The sequence below is a fragment of the Thunnus albacares genome, chromosome 11 (assembly GCF_914725855.1).
Source record: "Thunnus albacares chromosome 11, fThuAlb1.1, whole genome shotgun sequence".
Taxonomy (NCBI): domain Eukaryota; kingdom Metazoa; phylum Chordata; class Actinopteri; order Scombriformes; family Scombridae; genus Thunnus; species Thunnus albacares.
The window spans coordinates 31,198,340-31,221,370 of record NC_058116.1 but is presented as its reverse complement, the minus strand read 5'-3'; the positions used below and the strand labels follow the sequence as shown (position 1 = coordinate 31,221,370).

Genomic DNA, 23,031 nt, shown 5'->3' with positions numbered 1-23,031 from the left:
CGTGTAAATTTACTTTAAGTAAAACGGAGGAAAAGCTGATGTCAGGGTGTCTGATTTCTCTACGACGTGTCGTTAACGAGCTACTGGGACCTTCAAAAAAAAGAAGGACAAGGTGTGGAAACAAATCTCCAAAACTGTTGGTTCATTAGCACGTCAGCTATGTCAGAAAACAGGTGCAGCAGAGAATGTAAATTACATGTTCAGTACAACAAGCACACAGGACTGCAGATTCATGAGACTGAGGACTACTCTGCATCCGTACGTGTGAATGCACCTCAACACCTGGGACACACAGTCTACCTCTACCTGGCCATCAATAACAGAATGTTTCATATCATTTCATTGTAAATTTCATTTAGTTTGGACAGAAAAAGGTTAAGAATAATATGTGAGGTGAAAGTTGCTTGGTGGGGTCTGATTGGGGCTTCTTCTGTGTCAGCCACATACACTCCTCACACAGGACGGGTTTTTTTTTATTAATTATATTGATTATTCTGCCAGTTAAACCCCCGCTGTCACCGCTCCAAGTGAAGAAAATCCTTGCAGACGATAGCAAGTTCCACTAATGAGCCAAACACACTCCGACAAACAAACCTCCAAACTAACTTTCGGGAGGGAAACTGATCACAAATAAAGGAAAATAACAACACCAAATCTCCACCTGGAAGCACGTAAAACAACAGGCAGGAGTCCTGGTGTGAATATCACAGAAAGCGAGCTGGAGTCGGGAAAAGAAGCTCCGTGTGTCACCGACTCTTCACGCTGTAGTTCCAACTCCAGAGAGGCTCCCTCCTCTGCAGCCCTCCTACTACCTTATAGTCCCAGTCGCTTCAGCGGAGCAGTAGGGGGCCCCACCCCAGTCTAGTTGACATGTACATGAGCTGGGTGAAACCATGGCCTAACTTCGCAGGGGTGACAGGTCATACAGCAGACAGGTGTATAATTGCCCAGGAGGGGTCAGGTGTACCACAGCTGACACACACATGTCCAAGACGTAGAACATTATGAATAGACAAGGCGTAGACCAATGGAAGACGCTGCTACACCATGTGTGGAATGCACTCGGACCGCAGCCTGTAAGCTTGGGAGATATACTCACAAAGCCGACTAGCTAGGCACTTTTTGGATGGGGCTTTATCGGCCACTCCCTCTCCATAGCACAGTGTGGCGAAACACGAGGAGACACACATCACCGGCCGTTGTCGAGGGGGTGGGCAAAGACAGGTCTGTCGCCAAAGCCCTCATTACAGGAGGAAACATCTACTGCATACACTTTCACAGTGGCACCTTTTCCACCAGATATTGTAGAAAGGAAAGAACTTCTCCCACTGCACACATCAGGGGGTCTAGTCTCCTTTCCTCACACCAACCACTTCGCCTTCTAGCGCCTTCGCCACTTGGATCATCTGCACCGTCTGTGCGGACAGTCCGGTCCGCATCAGCCTGTCCCTCTCAGGAGCCGAGCCTGGACATTTTTTTTGGCCAGTTAAGATTTATTTCCTTCTCTGAGAAGCTTCAGGTTCATGTCTGACCTCAGCCCCAGCAGTAGCGCCATCCTTTGTAAACCTTCACAGAGATAATCTGCTGAAACATTCTGAGTGAAGCTTCAAAAGGCACAAGAGTTCATGAAAACAACAGGATGGCGCTGCTTCCCGAGCTGACGGTGACCTCATTATCCAAACGCAGGGCAGAGAGCTGTGGACCAGCTGTGAGGTGATGCAATGTGGACTCTGGTTGAGAAATATCCTGTTTAAGAACAAATTAAGCTCTGGAAGTTATTTGAGCAGATTTAAAGTTATTTTATGGTTGATTGAAAGTAAACTAATCAGAAAAGGCAGCTACGGCTGCTATTTTAAATCATGCCCATCGACTTTCCGTTTAGAATATTTGCAGTCTCCTTCACTGTAGGAGTAAATTAGCTGGGCTTTCAGTGCATGTGGAGTCAGTTGAAAGTCTTGCTGGTGGGGGTCCAGATTATCATCATCATCATCCTTGAGTAGCTATGTGTAAAGAGCTCTTTTTATCCTGCAGGGAATCAAAATGTGAAGCCGTTTCTTCCCCGTCAGGCTGTTTCTCTTAAACAGGTTTGACTTGCAGCTGGAAAATCAGCATTTTGTGTTTCTCATTTGATCATAATACAGTGACCGCCAACTTCGATTAGTTACTACTGCCACATAGAAAGACCTTTGCTTGACAATTCGGCAACTACATCTCTTCAGCTTCAGCTTCTTATCAGTTTTGTTTTAGGTTTTGGAGGTGGAAGAAAAACTCTGTCGACATGATCAAAATACGAGGGTCACTTTTACATCTGTTGATCATTATCAAAGTGTCTTTGTAACATATAACACTGATGCATGTAGTCAAGCATTGGTGCAGAAAGATGACCGAGGCTGCCTGAGTTTGAGCTTAGCTGTGATTGGTACATAAAGGGAAAGAGCCGGTGCTTATATTGATCAATTACCAACTTTCAAGAGGCTTAAAAATATTAAGGAGTTCAGTGGTTTGCTGTTCGCTTGTTTATTCAAAGTTTATTAGGGACCGAGACCAAAAGGCAGAGGACTACTAAGGCCGAGGACCCTATTGTTTTTTGTGTGTTTGTTTGTTTCTTTATTATTATGGGACTTAAACCCTAAATTTGACCCCCTAAACATGCTCAAAAACTCACCAAATGTGGCATGCACGTCAAATCTGGTGAAAGATTTGATAAAATGTAAACATTAACCCCTAAAGTGCCAAAATGTGCTCTCTAGCGCCACCTATGTAACAAAATGGCTGCCACGGCCCGTAGGAATGTCGTAGAGAGATCGAACCAAAACTCAATTATTTGTCTCATCAAGACCTACAAATCATACACTGACACCTCTGACCTAAATCCAACAGGAAGTCCACAATCAGCCTTTCAAAATAAAACTTTGCCCCAATTTTGGACCCTGAATAAATGCTACCTCCTCCGAGGACGTTGATGGTATCGGCTTTAAACTTTGATACATGACTTATGACACTTTGCTGAAAAAAAGTTGTTAAAAACTTTGTAATAACTTGAACGGTTTGGATTTAATAAGCCCTGAAAGTTGCAGTGCCACATCACCCTTTAAATGTAAAACAATGGGGAGGCAATCTATGGGCATGAACTTTGTGTCAAACAGAGGCTTCTGACGTCTAAACTATAAGTCTGACCACTTTCAAACCTGTATCAATGGATTCTCAACAAAATTTTTATTGTAGGATTTGGCCAAAGTCATGGGATTTATGAGGAGATTTCACAAGAAGGGTTCTCTAAAATCCTCCTCTCCAGCTGCTCCTGGTGATGTCACTCCCTCAGTGCTGTGAAACATTCCGCAATACACACTCATTATAAAATCACAGGAGGAGCAAGAAAAGACTTTAAAACTCACACTCTCATCTCAAAAACAATAAAAGATAGAAAAAACATGTAAATTCAAGATTTGTAGATCAAAGTCTCGTGACTCATTTAAAGTTCAAATGAAGTTGAAGTATCTAAAACTATGCGGAAGCAGTAAATGTTCAAAAAGACATTATCCCAAATGTTTCCAACAATTTTCAAACCCAGAGAAATCCGTCATTTTAATCAAGGTAACGGTCTGTTTCATTTGGTCGCCTGTCGAGGGTGTCATACCCCCTCTGCCAAAAAGTATACGCACACAAGATTCATGTGTTGGTGTTATGGTTGTCTGCCACAATGGCATCTACCAAAGAGTCAATGGTGTCTACCAAAGAGTCAATGGTGTCTACCAAAGAGTCAACGGCGTCTACCAAAGAGTCAATGATGTCTACCAAAGAGTCAATGATGTCTACCAAAGAGTAAATGGTGTCTACCAAAGAGTCAACAGCGTCTACCAAAGAGTCAATGATGTCTACCAAAGAGTCAATGATGTCTACCAAAGAGTCAATGATGTCTACCAAAGAGTAAATGGTGTCTACCAAAGAGTCAACGGCGTCTACCAAAGAGTCAATGGCGTCTGTTGGCTGCCCACTGAACAACGTTGGGAAACACATGAAACTTCTTTATTCAGTGTTTGTACCGATTTTAATCACCGAGTCTGTTTGTTCTGGTGATGTAAATCAAACATGTCTATTGCAACAATCCTGTAAAGGGAATGGAAATGAAGGAAAAACAGCCGAGGTCTCAAAGGCTTAATGCTTGTTAGCTGCTCAGGTGTCTGAGACAGGATTCCTAATGAGGATACAAATATGTTAATTAATGAATAATATCAGTCTTTGTAAGTGCTTATTTGTTGGTAATACTCTAAGTTGTAAAACACTTTACAGGGAATCGAGTGTGTTTTTAACCCCTCAGAAAACACTAAGAGTATTATAGTGTGATTTCATACATTTTTCTGTTTATTTGTGTGTATTAATAGTAAAACAACACTTTTTTTACAACCTTGAACTGTTCTTTAATTATATTTGCAGTGATTATCACTAAAGATTTGTACATTTTTATAGATACCTGTGTCATTCTTCTTGTAATTTCAGTTCCAGGTAGCTTTACACTTTACTTATAGTGGTGTTTGTACTGAAAAAAGAAGACTATGTGTATGTGGTGAGGACATTTTAAACATGCTAAACAAAGATAAAAAAAACTCCAGAGTTTTAAAGGTAATTTGTTTTGACTCGACGTGTTTTCTCAGCTGATTAAGTGGCCAATGATCTTCTATAAAAGAAGCTGTTGACTGCAGGATGGCTCCATACTGAATTGATTGTGGGTAGAATGAACGTATGTGCCTGCCTGCTGTATGCAACACTGACATAAAGGAAAAAGAGGCTCGAGGGAGCTTATCACAGGAGGGGGAGAGGAAAGAGTCTTAATGAGGCGGCTCGTCAGTCCGTTGGAGAACAGAAATAATGAAGTCACAGTGGGGTGAGAGCTGTTTACGTGGATGAGGATGACCTCTGATCTGCTGGGAGACGATCTGCACCCTCGGGTCTCTAACTTCGTCTACCAGTCCGACCTGAGCGGATGTGCTTTCTGTGAGTCTTTCCACAAGGGTGGAAAGAAAACACAAACATCACGGCTCAGGGAGTCCACAGCAGCAGGGTTCATGTCCGGAAAGAAAGAGTCTGCAGGGGGATTATGTTTGAATGTTAATGACTCATGCTGATGTGTTTGGCATGAATGGGTAGAATGACTTCACCGCAGTTGATTTCATTAGAGTAACAGAAGGCAAAACACCAAGAGAAGGATACAAAGAGTAATGAAATCATTCAACTACCACACTGCAGACAGTCGGATATACTAGTTGGATGTATCAGCGAGGGTGAGGAGGTCCTTCGGTATCCGCTGGACAACGCTGAGGATGCTCTCCAGTTTGCTGTTGTGTGCTGGTGCAGCAGGTTGAAGGTAGCAGATCCGCGAGGCCAATGACGTTGTGGGGGCGGAGCTGGACTCTCAAGAGACGAGGATGTTGTCCAAGTTACGTGTCACCTTGGGTCTCCCACCCAATCCATGATGTGCTTTGGACTTATTTCACTCCTGTCAGCAGCTTCATAACCCCATAATTTATTTTCAACTGTGTAATACTGATTTAACAGTACAAGCAGTACTCTGGTGTGTATTTATACTGCATTAATACTACATTTGTAATGTATATTTCAACTAATTTATTTATACTATTCTTACATTTTAACACATTTATAAATCCCATTTGTCAGCATTATTTTTTTACACATTAGTATTTTTTTTTTAATTTCTCTGTCCTTATATATAGATTTCTGTTCTAGACTGTGATCGATAAAGTATTTCTGATTCTGAGATATTTAGTGTTTTATAAGACAAAAAACAGGACAAACAGCAAATTAACAGCATAATTAAAACGTGGAAAGAGAAAAGAAAAGATCGTTTAAATATATTATTTAATAATTAATAATAATGAATTAATAATATTTATATTTAATATTACTTAAAGAATTGTGATGAATAATAAATGCAGCTCAGCATGCTTTATATAAAAAATATAAAGAGCACATTTAAACATTAAGAAACATTTAAAATCCATTTCAATTAGAAGTTAAAACCATGCAGGTAGAAATGTACATGATGTAATATGTATAGACAGTCGATTCATCAATTAGTGAATCAACACAAAATTAATCACCAATTATTTCAATAACTGATTAATTATTTTAGTAATTTTTCAAGCAGAAATGCTTCTGACAGTAAACTGAACATGTTTTTGGTTTATTTACATAACAAGACATTTGAATACAAAATAAATCTTCAATTCATGGACTGAACAGTTAATCAGTAAATAATTGTTAGTTGCAGCTCTAAATATGTGTAAAATAAACTTAATTAATAAATAAGAGTTACAGCTTCACAAGAAACAGTCCTGATGAAAACCTTCCTGCAATTATGTGAAAAAAAATCTACAGTAAACCATTAATATTGATTTTTTTTCTGTGAACTGGCCCTTTAAATGAGCCTGACTCTGCATGATGAGCGGCGTGTTTTCATGAGTCGACTCCCAGAACTGCAGCATCGACTCTCCTTTAGAGTTTGAAGTCGAACACGTTTAGAAAAACCCCGGCGTTATGAATATTCATGTCGTCTTTTGTGTTCCATTAAAAAAAAAAAAAACCCCCACAAAAATGTTACACACGTCTCCGTGGAAACCCCGGTGAGATGAGTGAACGCCTCCTGCATGTGGAAGTGCTTAGCTTGCATCTCCTTTAAGATTCAGCCACCAGGCTCCACTTAAACAGTACAAAAGAGCAAAGAGCTGAGCATAAATCACAATAACAGCTTCAATGGCAACGCCTTGTCGGACTGTCGCCTTCATTATCTGCGGAGAAGCGGCGTCCTCGTGTATCCGTGTCCTCTGAGAGATGCTGTGGACGGTCATTTGTGCTGCTGCTCAGCATTACCTCCCTGCATCTTCCTGCTGCTGGAGGAGAAAAAGCTGAATTATTGGCCTTGTTTGTACTCTGTTGTGAAGCCTGAAGCTCTTCTGCAGACCATCTATCTTTCTGATAGTTTCTAATGCCCAGTTGTTATTGATTTGACTGTTATGAAGCAGCTGGTAATCATTTAAGAAGCAGGAGGGTGTTTATCTCTGTTTCTGTCTCCATCCATGTCTCTCTATTTTTTCTGCTTTGCTCCCTCCAGCGTTGATACTGTGTGTGAGCGTTTAGTCCGGTTGAATCGGACTTCCTCATTCGGGCAGATCTGAACACAGCGATCCTACTAAAAATACCGAACACAGACCCTTTAGAGGAGGTGGTCTCTGTGCGGCTCACTACGAGGCTGCAACCAGATCCCACCTGGACTAACAATGGAATAGACTGTCTTCTTGATATTTGGGCAGATCAGAGCTTCTTCAGGACCTTCTTCCTGTGTTCACGTTCTCGCTTTCACCAAAGACACATCTGACCAATGAGAGGACAGAACGTTCTCCCCTGGCTTTTCTTTTTTTTTTTTAATTTTCTGTGTAAAAATAACCAAGTTTAACAACTCAACTGATTCAGAGATGAGCAAATGTCCTGAGAGGATCATTAACAGACCTGAACTAAAAGACGTATCGTTTTTTTTTGGTTGTTTAGTCCAGTGTTTTTCAACCACCACCAGCTGAGAATGTTAAAAAATGAAACCTATATTAACAATATAAAGTCATTCTCGTCAAAGTATCTTGAATAGGAATCAAATAACCACAAAGAAAAAAGTCTGGGCCTGTTTGAATGAGCTGATATCCTGGCGGGAATCGAAGAAAGACTCACACGAAGCTTTTCCTCAACAGCTGTCAGTCTCTCTCTGTTTTTAGTGTTTTATAGCAGTCAGGCCTGAAAAGCTCACCTCACACAGATATGTCGTGGAAAATGGGAGCAATGTCAAAATAGCTTTGTTTGTTGACTGAAAGTAAATCCAAATGAAAGATAGCTTTCACTGTATGGCCTCGCGCCAGAGACGTTGCTCGAACTCACCGTCTTTTGCTTTCTTTTGACCTCCACTCATACCGCGGCCTTCATCTGGCTCCGAACTTTGTCCAGGGTCCAGTTTGGAGTTAGTGTGGTGTATTTTCATTAAAAGTCATTGGTGTGCTTAAAGACAATATTAAGCTATGCAGATTGATTTTATAAGTTTATAAGCAATAAGGGCTAGTGTGATACAATTTGTATTGGTGTAGTTATAATCTCATGAACCATATTTAATCACACTGTACGTATAGAGGCACGATAGAAGAATCATAATCATACACTGGAGAAATTTGAGTGTGTTTGTATTACATGTCACTTTGCTTGGGTCTGCTAAAGTCTTCACCTTTTAGAAAAAATACCCTCTGGAGGAGATCAAGAGATAAGGGTGTAAAATGACTAGAATAACTTATAAAAAAAATAAAAGGCCAGAAGACAACTTGGCAATAATGGTGTAAAATGATTCCCAATACTTATATATAAAAATTGGATATAATCAGGTAGAATTGAATATGCCAGTACATATCCTCAAACACCTCAAAACATGGTCTGAAGAGTTTTGACCAACAACGAGTGACGGAGATAAAAGTAACATAATAATTGGTCAAAAATTAGGGAGGGTGGATGATAAGGTGTGACCTAAGCCGACCCAAGGACATAAAACCAATGTCCCAAAGAAAAACCTTTGGAGCGATTTGGTTCTTTGTAAAAGTGCTGATTGCTCCCCTTTTTTGCCAGCAATAAAAGAACACTTTGCTTTTTTTGCTCTGGTACATTTTTCTGCAACAATTTGATACAACATTAGCATTAGCATTTAGCAACAAAAACTTCTCCATCACTGTCACCGTATAGTCCGGCTAGCCACAACGCCACCGTCACCGCCACCTGTCGCATCCATGCATCACTAATTCTCTCGTCTCAAGGCAATTAGCTTCCTGCTGCCACCTACTGATACGGAAGAGTATTACACGATCACTCTGCCAGTCACTAGACAGTACAGACACTCCACAATAGCACATTATTGGCAGATAATAATTAATTTGTTTTCAAAAAATGTTTTTTAGACCAATTAGATGCCAATCAAACTCTGGTGCAGACTAAACATCAACTATACCAACTACAGGATTTTATGATAGCAGAGATGAGATCCAAACTATTATTCAAACTGATTATTAGGAAGTGATAAGTGATATATAGTCTATATTTATACAAGATTCATTTGTAACCACGGTAACACACGTTTCCTGTAAAGCCCATGTGACTTCATGTTTACTCTGTTAAAATGAATTAACCACCTTGATAATCAATTAATTGTTGGTCATTTTTTTGTGTTTGAGCCTCTTAGATGAATATGATATAATATGAAGGATTGTTCTGGTTTATTTTATATATTTTATCTTTGGTCAGTTTGGGTTTTGGACTGTTAGTTGTTATAAAACAAGACCATTGAGGACGTCAGCTTGGGCTTTAGGAAACACCATTTTATAACACTTTATTGACCAAAAGACTGATTGATTAATGAAGAAAATAATTAATGGATTAATTGCTCGTGAAAATAATCGTTAGGAGCAGCTCTAGTTTACTCCTCTTGGTTTCTTTCTAATAGGTCAGTTAGTTCCAGATGAACTCAACAACACCTAAACCACCTTCAACCACAGCGGCTCAGAAAACACTCAGGACTCATGGTCACTGACGGTTTTTTAAATCAATGTAGTTCTGCTGATTGAGGCTCATACAGAACATTTAGGAAGCAGAAACAATGTATTTTTGTTGCTTCCTGTCTAAACTTCAGTCTACTGTAACTTCCAGTTTGAAATGAAGATGTTGTAACCTTCTGGCTTCTTCCTGCTGTGCTCTTTTGGAGGGAACACTGAAGCGGAAATGAATAATGATATCTCAAAGGTTTTGCTTGTTATTTCCCAAGAAGAAAAACACAGTATGAGACCCTTTATTCCCCCACTTGCTCCTCACCACAGTGGACCGGATATTCTCATGTTTCTGCACCACATGATGGTGCTTATCTCTTTTCATCTGATAGTAGGTTTCAGGAGAGGAAAAAGACATCGCCCTTGGGTTTTCCCTGTCAGCACTTTGTTATTCCGAGGATTTAGATGTTTTCTTCTGCTTGGATTTCAAGCATTCAGCAGAAAAAAAGTGTTTTTCTTTCTCCTGGTTGAAATATTCTGATTCTTTTTCTTCAAATCTGAGGCCACACCTGTTATTTCTCTTATTTTTGGTGCTTTTATTTACATCAATTAAGTGCTGCCATCACAACCATGATGTATCTGTCTGTCTTGTCCTGCAGAGGTTTGTTGGGAACGTGAATTCGGAGGCCGTCGTCCAGAACAAGCTCTCCCACTCGGTGAGGACTCGTTTCCTGCGTTTCGTCCCTCTGGACTGGAACCCCAGCGGCTGGCTCAGCCTCAGAGTGGAGGTGTACGGCTGCTCCTACAGTGAGTGAAACATCCCCCCCCCCGCCATTCATATCACACTCAGTCTGCACGTCAAACAGCCACAATCACATCAAGAGCGATAAGCTCACGTCTACAGGAACAGGGTGGAACTCCAGCATGATAACATCCCTGTAACTGTAACCAACATAAAACCAATAAACCTGACCCTCCTCTCTCGCCCGGGGTTGGATGCTGGTCCATTTTGCATGAATGAGGAAAACAATGCACATTGTGTTGAGGTACATGAGTATGATGGAAGCGGCTGAGCTCACCGGGTTCACAGTCGAAACAAAAAAACGCTGCTGCTGCTCTCAATGCGGCGGGACCTGCATCTGATGTGAACTGTGTGGTGATGCTGCGGGTTTGAAGCTCCACCACTGTCTGAGAGTGGTGTAAGCATCAGCAGCACACTGCAGCCCTGACACACCCACCCACACACACACACACACACACACACACACACACTTGCTAAGACAAACATATTTCAGGAAATTCCAGTTATCACAATAATGAACAGAAATTCAAGAAATCGCCACAGTATTTGTAATAGCTTACAATTTTATTAAATTACTGCAATTTTTCTGTGTGAAATCAACGGACTGCTTCTGATTTGGACCAGTGTGTGTGTGTGTGTGTGTGTGTGTGTGTGTGTGTGTCACTGCTCTTTGCTAACGGCTTAGTGGACGTTTACATTTGAGGAACCTGGAAAGAAACGCAGGTGGAGTCGTCCTTTAACGACATTATTGACTGATTTTATTTGGTGTTAATGTTGAGGTGAAAGTTCATTTAATAAAAGCTTGTAATTGGAAATCAATACAGTATTTTCTTTTTTATATACATATATATGTAACTTTGATCCCATAGTTCCCAAAAAATAGCACTGAAATGCAGTTGTTTCTGTGATATGCAGGATGCTTGTGATGACATATGACTCTTCATCGCTTTATTTTCCCTTTGTTTGTCATTTTTTTTCCCCAAATCCTGCAGTTTTACAGCAAAAAGAGCACATAAAACATTTCATAGTTGTATCACAAACTTTTGAGAAAACATTTTTGGCTTCAATAATCACAGAAAAACTAATAAGCAGATTTATATGTCAAAAAAAAAAAATGTAGCAGAGGGAGGAGGACGAAGGACGGGAGGAAGGACTGATACTGACTGTCAGAAATATTATTCCTTCCTATTTACTGTTGCTGCTAGCAATAATATTTAGTAATATTAAAATGTACATGTGACACAAAAAGGCAATTTATTATTATATGCTCTCCCTGTGGATGTATTCACCTATCAGTCCCCTCGGCAGGAGTGAATTTTGGACACTGATGTGGTAAATTAGTATTAAAATACAGATTTTCACATGACATGTAGTGGAAACAGACATTATACTGAATTTATGAGGATCATAAGTAAATATGGACCAACTTCTTACTAAAATATGATTAAATATACCGTCTCAGTGTGAGAGCTTGCAGTAAATTTTTCATACGGTAGCTGAAGTGTGAAGGCTGTTGCTGGAATGACGGGGAGGAGATGTGCAGGCAGGTGGCATTTCTATGCAGCTCCTCCTGCTGCATTACAGGCTGGAAATCCATAAATTCATGAACCTCTTGCAGGAGAGTCTCTGGAGAGGAGAATCATATAAAAGGTAAACCTGAGAGAAGGAAAAAAAAAACCCACAGTTAATAACTGAGCTCAGCCTTGTTGTTCAGGACACAACTGAAGCCAGTTTCACGTACGCTGCTGTTACTGTGCTGTTAAAGAAAGGAAGATCCTGCTCATACTAACCTTTATCTCAAGTGACTCTTACAACAATGATCTTAAATAGACGCTGCTGTGTGAACAGTTTATTCTCCTGTGGGAGTCTCTCGGTGATTGACGGCGACGGTGTACAATTTGTCACATTTAAAGAGAAGTGAGACGCCAAGACATATACTTATTACTATATTTTATTAGACTAATGTTTATTTACAACAATATGTATAGAAATTGCATATCAAATGAATGAAAGCGTCGGCCTTGCAGCTTTCATAAGTCAGTCAAAGTTGTGCAGTCATATGTAATACTTGCCTTTCTTATGTTTCTGCATTTATATGAGGATGTATATATGTTTTTTTTTTCTTTCTTTATGGGATTTTATATATGTACATTGTCTGTATATGATGCTGCTAGTGTGGCTAAACTCTTTCTGGAGTTTCTGAATCATGTTGTCCGATGTGTTTTATAGTTTTTTATCATGATGTGGTTCTTTTTTTTGTCAGAATCAGACGTGGCTGACTTTGACGGCAGAAGCTCTCTGCTGTACCGGTTCAATCAGAAGTCCATGTCGACGGTGAAGGACGTGATCTCTCTGCGGTTCAAGAGCCGGCAGGCCGAGGGGGTGTTACTGCACGGGGAGGGACAGAGGGGAGATTACATCACTCTGGAGCTTCACCGAGGAAAACTGGCCCTCTACCTCAACCTGGGTCAGTTACAGCTGTCTGAAGCTCCATTTTCTTGTTAACATCAGACATGGTGGGTGCCAGATGTCTGTCAGGTTCTTCGCCTGCATACAGAATGATGTGCTTCCAGTAACAAGCAGAAAAGCAATATAGTGTCTCTTCAGAGTCTGTGGTTACAGCTCATCACTACTGAGAGGCATCCTCCTATGTTTCTGAAGGAGTAGATCCTTTAAAACAGCTGGATGTGAAGTGCGAGTCACTTTACAGTCAACACGCTCCTCCGGTGCTGAAAACACATCAGAATAAACTGCAAAATCCTACAAATGTTTTATGATCCATCCACCTGTTTTTATTCAGTTTCAGTGGAAACACAAGAAAATTTGAAAAAAAAAAAAAAAATCCCAAAATATTGCAAAAAAAAAAAGTGTTTCCTGTTGTCTGAGGTGTAACAGCAGCTGTGTGGATAAAAATCACAGTGAATAAATGACGACGTACATGAATCATGTGACTTAAACGTCACTGAAGAGCTGAAAACATCAGATCTGTGTGGAGCGATGATGATGAGGAGACTGTAACCTTCCTCACATGAACACATGAAACTAACAGAAATGTCATATTTCCATCATGTTTTCCATCGTCCATCCTCGTTGTTTCCTCTTCTTCTGTGACGGTTTAACGGCAGCGACTGGGAGATTAGCGCCACCTGCTGTTTATCTCCTGATATTCAAACAACAGCAGTGGATGGAAACAGGCTTACACAACATTTCCTTTCTATCATTTTCTGGAAATGTGGTTAAAATTTGAGCTACTGTCATGACAAATCATCACATTTGAGAAACAGGAACTAGCAAATCTTTTGTCGTTGTTTTCTTTCACCGGATTAATGACTTCACCATCGTTTTTTTTCCCACGTATTTGTTCCCGTCAGACGACACGAGGCTGAGGTTCAGCAGCGGGCGCGTCGCCGTCACGGTCGGCAGTCTGCTGGATGATCAGCACTGGCACTCTGTCGTCATCGAGCGCTTCAACAAGCAAGTGAACCTCACGGTGGACTCCCACACACAGCACTTCCAAACCAAAGGGGAGGGAGACTCACTGGAGGTGGACTATGAGGTCAGTCCGTCCTGTCTGTTTCAATACTGTTATTCATTGTGACAGTGAGCGTTATTTCAGGCTTCTTTGGGTCCAGGAAGTAAAAATAAATCAGCAGAGTTCCCCTTTAAGTTCATGAAACTCACTCATTCAGCTGAAACAAGCTGCCAGAATATTATTATATTATATGAAATTCTGTATTTTCAAGCATTTGGTTATAAACCAAAGTGGTAAAAAATAAAAATAAAAAAACAGGATATGAATTTCATTGTGATACGACCTATAACAAGAAGTTTTTTGCATTATTTTTCTGTTTGGTCTCTTGATTAAAGCTGAGCTTCGGAGGCATCCCGCTGCCCGGCAAACCCGGCACCTTCCTCAGGAAGAACTTTCACGGCTGCATCGAAAACCTTTATTACAACGGCATCAACATCATCGACCTCGCCAAGAGACGCAAGCCGCAGATTTACAGCGTGGTGAGTTTGACTATGTTTAAATAATGTAACTGAAGAAGAGTAAAGTTGCAGCCGGACAGATAAACAATGAGCTGCAGAGTCACAACCAACACATTACACACTGACACATCAGACTCTGCAGCTATAAAACTATTAATTAAAGCTATTTTAAATGTGTGTGTGACTTTGTGTTTCTGGTCCTCTCCAGGGAAACGTGACCTTCTCGTGCTCGCAGCCCCAGTTGACGGCCTGCACCTTCCTGAGCTCCAGCAGCAGCTTCCTGTCGCTGCCGGCGGCCGCGCCGTCCTCCATCATGGGGGGTTTCTCCGTTCGATTCCAGTTCAGGACGTGGAACCCAGACGGGCTGCTTCTCTCCGCTCGGCTGAGCCCGGAGCCCCGGAGACTGCAGCTGCAGATCAGCAACAGCCGGCTGCTCCTGACCCTCCACAGCTCAGCACAGCAGAGATCAGAGGCCACGGCGGGTCAGGACACACACACACACACACACACACACACACACATACACATTTAACTGACGTCTAACTGAGGCTTAACGAGTAATCTTGATTTAGATGAAATCGATCTTCATCTTGCAAGAGGTGAAATTCGTCACCAACTGTTGCTTTTGGTCGTCTGACGGTTTCTTTGTAAAGAACCAACAAAGCAAAGTGCTGAAGGAAATAAAAAGACTTTTATACAGAACATTAAGAAGAAAAAACACAATAAAAAATACACATGAATGAGATTTTAAAAAGTGTAAAATAGAATATAAAAGTGAATTAAGCAGAAACAATAAAATTCACGGAGCAGTGTGAGAGATCAATAGTCACAAATTGGATTTAATTAAAGGCAGCAGCAAACAGAAAGTCTTCAGCCTTCATTTAAAAGAATTGAGAGTTTGTTTAAGATAGATTCTTTATTGTCATTGTATTAATACACTATGAAATACAGTGGCAGCAATCCTCAGAATAAAATAAGATAAAGTTAAATATGATAAAGTATTATACAAAATATATACATGGCAAATATATACATAGCAATATAAGATGAAGTATGTGGTGCATAAAAGCTGAACGTTGACTTTGGGACCTTTGGAGGACGTCAACAAAAGGTTAAACCTATGAGATTGTTTTTTTATGTAGAAAACATATAAGTTTGTGATTATGCATGTTTCAAACTAATGTTTAACACAGTGTACAGCGCCATGTGGGACTGGCCTGTGGTGTCATGACATTAATCATATCATTGTTCATTAATAACTTCCATCACATTAAAAAAGTCGGCGACATTTATAAGTTACATTTTCAAACATATCAACACGGAATAAATAAGCAATAAACAGTAAAAACACTGTTTAATACGTGGGGTAGTCACAGCCGACATCACAACTCACTGTTGCTGGTTGTCATGGTAACATAACAAGCTGCTTTCTGGCTCAGGAGATCATCAGAAAAATTAGTGAGCGTCAGAGCAGCGATGGGAAGATTTGACACAAAAAAAAAACAGCTCAAAGAAAAGCTGAAAGAGACAAAACTACTCAGCTAACCGTTAACAGACAGCTTTTAGCGTTTATAAATTCATATTTGTTTTATGCGGCTCTCTGATCGCTGGTACACATGAAAGCAAGACTAGAGACGTCCTGTCAGTCAGACCTGCAGGTTGATCCGTGTGCTGTCTCCTTCAGATATGAGGTTTAGTTTACAGCCGCATACTGTCCTCAACCTGTACAAACACACAGGCAGTTATTTAGACGGAAAACACATTTGTGTTGTAGGCGGACACAATATTTACATTTTTACTGACTTCAAAGACCCGCCGCTCTGTTTCTGCATCACCTCGAATGTTTCTGACACTTTCATAAGAAACTTTGGGAGGTTTCCTTTATGTTGAGACCTTATTTATGCAGATAAACACTGTTGTTCAAGAGCAACATCTTTTTTTTTGTTTTTTTCTCCATAATAAGAAGTTAAATATAAGCTAATTTTAATTGAACAATGAAAGACACTTCCGCTGAGCTGATTTGCATTTCCATTAGCGATTTAAACACACTGAGTTGTGCTGAGCCTGAGATGGACCACCTCCCAGTGGGTTGTGGTGACGTCTCGCTAACCGCGGCCGACATGTGACGACCCCCCTTTTCCTGCCTCTACTCCTCAAACAAGCTGTGTGGTGAGACTCATCTCATGTCTGTGTTGGAGACCAGAGAGTAAACTTTTTAAAAAAAGAATGTAAAAGTCTCTGTGTGTTCAGCTCTCAGAACTTTTGTAGCTTTTAAGTGAATCTCTGTGGTTTGAAGTTTAGTTTCTCTCCCACGTCCTTGTTTGTACTTTCAGAAACTTTTACCGTTTCTGATGGTTTTCACTTGTGTTAAGTTACTGCTGATGAAAACCTTTCCGGCTGCTTCATGTTAAAAGCTTTCCACTGACAAACTAACGGAAGGCTTTTATTGTGAAGAACTTATAGGAAATCAAATGTGTTTATTCACCATTTTACAGCCACGATTTTGACCACTAGTCACAGCCATGATGTATACAAGCTGCTGCTTTTCGACTCAAGACGAGTGCGTCATCAGTTAAAGAAACACCTTCAAGCAGGAAGCCCTGTTGTTATGGAGACGCAAATCTCTGCGGTGCTGACTCACCGAGTCAAACCAAGCCTGCACATGTATATGGAAAAGTAAGAGTCTACAGGTCTGTGAGGGTGAATGCTAACATGCTAAGATGGGGAATATCCAGTGTTTTCCATGTTCACCATCTTAGTTAGTTTGTAAATTAGTGTTCTGGGCCTTATTTAGATTGTTATTCAGAGAGAACTGGGCTTTTATTTGAGACAGGTGTTCTTTAGTTAAGAACTGTCGTCTTGATAAATTCAGTATAATGACCATTTGCACAACATTTAACTCCATCAGTACAGCAAAGAGTCATGTCAGGTGTTCAACTTTGTCTTTTTCCTCAAATGATGTTAAAGGTACCATGAACAAACACAATCAACACTTCCTCCAGAAGTTTCATATTAAAAGTCTTGCAGCCTTAGTTTTATATGGACTTTTAATGTGAAAAACATCAGGAAGTGTTGAGTTTTGTTGATGTTAGCTTCACATCAATCAGGAGTACAATGAAGGAGGTAGTGCAGGTGATTCCACCCCCCCCCCCCCCCCCCCCCCATCCAACAATCCATCCAACAGTCGTTGAGACATTTCATTAAAACATGTCAACCTCATGGTGGCGCTAGAGGAAAAGTCAGTAGCATTCATCCTCTGGGATTCATGAATATCTAAACAAAACTTTATCACATCCATCAATTTGGACCAAAATGATGGACCAACTAACAGTTTGATGTTCCTCTCTAATATCAGCAGCTCTTCTAACCTTCACTCCTGCATATCTAACCAGCCTCCCATAAGTCAGATATGTTGACCAAGTTACTGCACAACATCAAACATCAAAAAGTGGGCATTTATATACCTGTCTCAAATAAAGCCCTGGTTAATATAAATAGTTAAATCTATTTAAACTAACACTTGGTTAACTAATCAGAGAGATTAATCGCTGCCATTTTTTAACCCTAACCCTTTTCCTGAACAGATGTGTCAGCAGAGTGGTGGGTGTGACATGACTGTTGTCGTACTGATGGAGTTACTGCTGTGGAAATGTAAAATATAAGCTACTGCATACATCAAGGGCAGGTCAGAAAACAGGGAGGCTTCTTATTAAAATATGAGGAAATATAATCATAAAACCCCCAAACATGTTTCAAATAAAGGCCTGGTTCTCTCTGCAGTTCAGGTAAACAAATATGTCTGAAAACCTTGAAAACATTGTGAGATAGAAGCTGCAGAGGAACCCAGGAGTCAGACATGTAGTCCATCTGGCTGCCTGCATTGTATTGTATTCATAATGCTTCATTCTACTGAAGCACACTGGACACAGCCGACCGAATCCGTCATATAATAACAGGACAAGATGTGGTTGTGCACATAATTTCACCCTTCATATTTTTAGGGCCTTTGTCCTCAATAAAACCTTCATTTTCTTGGGATTACATGAAGAAAAATGTAATGTAGAGAGCCACGAGGGGATCATGAGACTGCTGTGCAGAGATAACATGTAATCATGTGTGATTGGTGAAGAGAGAGTATCAGCAGATGGCAGGTTGGAGGGGATCACAGCTAGAAATTCATGAACCACAACAGGTTCTTTTTGAAGTCTCAACTTCACACCGAAAACTCTTTTTATTGAATAGAATCAAACTGTGGATTCACAGAGAGACGCCTCCTGTTCACCTCGAACTGAATTTATAATTTTGTCAACTCTTTTTATATAAATCGCCTCCTTCAACTGTAACCAAGACTTTACATTTGTGTCACTGTTTGTGTCAGTAATTGCTTCCCTTCAGCTCAGTCGAGGTTTTTCCACAACAACCACGTGTCCATATTAGTAGTTACAGTAAATCTTTATTGATATGATGTCGACTGAGGTTCAGACTTCATTCTTGGAAACAGCAGCTGAGAAAACAAGAGTCCATTTAGTAGTTTAGCAAAGATTTGCATCAAAACTTGAAAACTTTCTCTGAGTCATAACTCAAATCTAAACTCACAGACGTGATACACACACTTTTAGATTCAGTGTGTCGATGTGTGTCACTGATACACTGATTAGAAATCATAGAAAAAAGACTCCCTGTAAGTCCAGAACTTGCCTGAGAATGATCATGTTTTTAAGGTTTCTACATGCAAACAGCAACTAATGAGAACTAACGTTAGCTAACGTTTGACATAGCGGATGTCAGACCCTTTATCACATCGTCACACATCAGCAGTTGGAATTTTCCGCAGTTGTTTTGGCATTTTAGACGTTCGGATATTCTTTTATTTTCTTTTTATTTTCACTTCTCGTCCGCGATCATCAATGATGCAGAAAAACATCCGTCAGAAATGATCATCCTCATCCTCATCAGTTCAGTAAAAACAACAATAACATCAGTCTTCTGAGGGGGGTCGTCACAATTATCTGGTTCCAGCCTCTCAAATGAATCTAATACAAAATGAATGAATATTTTCTGGTCTTCACTGGTAGTAAACTGAATATTTATGAACATGACGCTTGTTGCTCAAACTCTTCATCATCTCATCATCTCGGCAAGATTGAGTGAAAATGTTCTTTTTTCTTTTGTTTAGATTAAAGCTGCAACAATTTGTCAATTAATCAATTAGTTGATCGACAGAATATTATATAATTTCAGTAATTTTTCAAGCAAAAATATCAAACATTCTGTGGTTTCAGCTTCTTAAATGTGAGCATTTGCTGCTTTTCTTCAACATATATAACATTCAATCGAATATTTTAGCACATTGAAGACATCAGCACAGATTTACAGGCAAATAAACAGGTAAATAATAGGCAATAATACAGGTAAATTCACAGAGCAAATGATTAATAGAGAAAATAATCAACAGATTAATTGATAATGAAAATAATCGTTATTGGTAACCCTAGCATTACTTTTATATACAGTATATGTAAGTTTAGCTGCCTACACAACATCATAATAATTCTCTCTGAAATATATATTATTTTATCTATTCATTTTTAAAAAATGTATTCAGTTTTATAGTATTTTACTGCATGTTCACAACCTTTGATTTGTTAAGTATCTTCTATCTGCAGTTCAAGGTACTGCATTTCATGTATGAAAGGTTCCATACAAATGAAGTTTATTATTATTATTATTATTATTATTATTATTATTATTATTATTAATGGAACCATTTTCTTGAATTAATCAAATAATAAAAGATGATTTGTGATTGGGGTTTTAAACAGCAGGAAACTACAGATCAGAGATGTTTTGGACCGTTGTTCTTGTTTAGATGTTGTGTGTTTAATGAGAAGAAGTTTTGAGACGATCTCTAACTTCAGCTCACGGAAGTTTTGAGGTTCATGTTTTAATCTCGTGTGTATCTGCCATGTCCATTTTTATATCAGTGTTATTTTGGCTTCTATTTGTTTTTTCCTTCTTTTTTTGGATAATTACTGTGGCCACAGTGGGAGTAATTACAAAGAACATTGTGGGTAAGAAATTAATCTCACTACTCAGCATGAAGGCCCATCAGGAGACAACGTTGAGATTCAGACAGTAAATTTGTGTGAACAGACTTTGTTTCATATCTGAATGTTGAGCACAAAGCACAGACAGAGGAGGTAAATTCTTCACATCGGGGTTTCTGTGTGATACTCGTCCATGTGATGCAGAAAATCTCTGCACAGGAAGTGATGAATCAAAACTAAACAGTGAATGCACTGTGTATCTTAAACAGCAGCTGATGTTGGATCTTTCACGGTTCCTCTGGTGTCCCCAAGCTGGGACAATAAACATGAACATGCTGGGTGGAATTTACCTGCCTGGTTTCTGAGTTTACAGTTTAAATAATAAGACTAGCTGTGCCTCGAGCGTAATAGAGATGTCTCTATTATACTTGCTGCAAAAGCAGCTGCATATTGTAAAAGAAACAGAAATCCTCTCTGTGTCCCAGAGTCAGAGGAGAACGTTGACATCGGTGTCATCTCTGTGTTCAGGACACATAATATCTTAACACTAATTGCTAACTGAAGCCCCATTTGGGTGGGAGTTATTTCTCAAGGGGAGGTGAGGTGATTTTAACATTTTAATTTTTCACCCCCACCCCCACCCCAGTAATAACTACAACTGGAATGAGCGACTGTTTTTTCAGTGAACTCGCTGCTCCTACTGTCATTTAAATCCCATCCGGAGCGACATCTTTGTCTTTTAAAGTGGATCTCTGAGGTTTTTCCCTCTCCTACAAAAATGTTTTTGCTGATCTGACAGATGGAAACATATAAAAGCATCAGGAGAGCAAGACCCCATAAAAGCTCATCAGATGTGCTGCTGTAAAGTCAGCTGCAGGTCGGAGCAGCTGTTCTCTTTCAGACACGTTTTAACACCAGATTTGTTTACATTTTGTCAAATAGTCTCCATTAAAAGTCATGTGAATCAGCTGTTAGCAGCTCCTCTTTGCTGTGTAACACGGATGTACAGACAACTATCACTGGATTACTGTGATACTGAAGAAAACTTGAAGGAGCAATAAATGACTGATAAATGAGCCTCACTGGATGTCAGCAAACAACTATTTGCTACGTAAAGATATAGTGGAGTAATGGAGTCCTGAGCAGTGAATGAAGTCACGCTCCCTCTGTGTTATCCAAGCTTCTCTGTTCATGTTAGTGCACGTGAGTCCCTCCGTGTTCTCCGCGCCCGTTTCCAAGATGGCAGCCGCAAAATTTCTCACATTACAGCCAAACAGTTCACTAAAATATGTTTCTAAAAACATTTGAGGTGAGAAAAAGGTAACACAGTAACAGAATCTTGATCCATATTTGATCAGCACGGCCTAGTTTGACAGTTTGATCTGAGTTTCATGAGTTGTTGGCTTTCTTTCTTTTTTTTTCCACCTTGATTGAGTAAACGTGCACACACACACGTTTGTTTTGGTCTGAGATGTCGGTGCTATAGCGTGACATCTAGCACTAACTTGTAAACCTGGACTCCTTCTTAGAGTCATAACTCAGTCAAGTTTGAACACACACACAGACAATCGCAAATAAACCTCCATAAATCTGCCTAGAAACCGCAGAAAGAAAGAAGAGGCTTCAGAACCTGCCTGAGAAACACATTTCTCAGCTTTCTTCAGTATCAAAGTAATCCAGTGATAACTGTCTGTACGTCCATGACTACACTGCAAACAGGAACTGCTAACAGCTGATTCATTCACAGTGTCAGACTTTGACAAAAATGAATAGGACTGATAAAGAAGAGCATCAATCTGAGCAAGCGTTTGATACCAGTTGTTTTTGCTGTCTTGGTCAAAAACACACAAAAAACTGTGAAGTTTGGATACCTAGCTTAAACATCAGACTGTCCTGTAGTCAGCTGGTTCAGTTGACAGTAGAGTCATGACAAAGCTCAAACTAAAAACCCCACCATGAGTTCAGGACCTGAGAGATGCTGTGTGCAGACACTGTGTCTCCTTTTTACATTTATAATTCTACACCTGTTCAATGAACAATGTACAACAAGATTTATTTTTCTTTTAGCTAGCAGTTTGCCCCTGTCTCTAGTCTTTGTGCTAAGCTAGGCTAAACACATCCTGGGCCTTTCTCTGTACTGGACACACAGCTGATTAATACTGAAGATTTCACTAAATGTCGGACTGTTTCCTTATAATCACTAACATACAATCAGTTCACCAATAGTGGAATGAACACCTTATAAAGAGTCAGTTTATAGAATCTAAAAGGAATTTAAAAACTTTAACCTTCCTGCTGCAACAACATGCTGTGTCAAACATAACAGTGTCAAACGTACAGCAGCGCCCTGCAGGGTTGTGTCTACTCTTGACCTCATGTTTTCTGTCATGCTCCAACTTTACAAGAGCAGTCAAACACTGTAAATGTAAAACATTTTTTTTCATATGCTGGACAGTTTGAGGAACAACTCAAAGCTCCTGTTTGATATAGTGCTGTACTGAGTGCCAAAACACTACTGTGGAGAGAATATCGATCAGTTTCTTCTTTTATCCAGCTTATAGACTCCCAACTCCCACACAAACTGACATTAATGTTTGTCAGGTTAGTTTGTTTAGAA

The 23,031-nt window shown here is 39.9% G+C and overlaps 1 protein-coding gene across 1 annotated transcript in view; it reads left to right on the top strand.

Annotated features, from left to right (window-relative positions):
- The window catches only part of cntnap5a (contactin associated protein family member 5a), a 111,769-nt gene that overhangs the window by 42,676 nt on the left and 46,062 nt on the right, over nucleotides 1-23,031 (top strand). Inside the window, exons 4-8 of the mRNA XM_044366215.1 lie at nucleotides 10,235-10,382; nucleotides 12,641-12,844; nucleotides 13,749-13,933; nucleotides 14,245-14,388; nucleotides 14,576-14,849. Coding sequence (XP_044222150.1) covers nucleotides 10,235-10,382; nucleotides 12,641-12,844; nucleotides 13,749-13,933; nucleotides 14,245-14,388; nucleotides 14,576-14,849 — 955 coding nt within the window. The remainder of the gene's footprint in view (nucleotides 1-10,234; nucleotides 10,383-12,640; nucleotides 12,845-13,748; nucleotides 13,934-14,244; nucleotides 14,389-14,575; nucleotides 14,850-23,031) is intronic.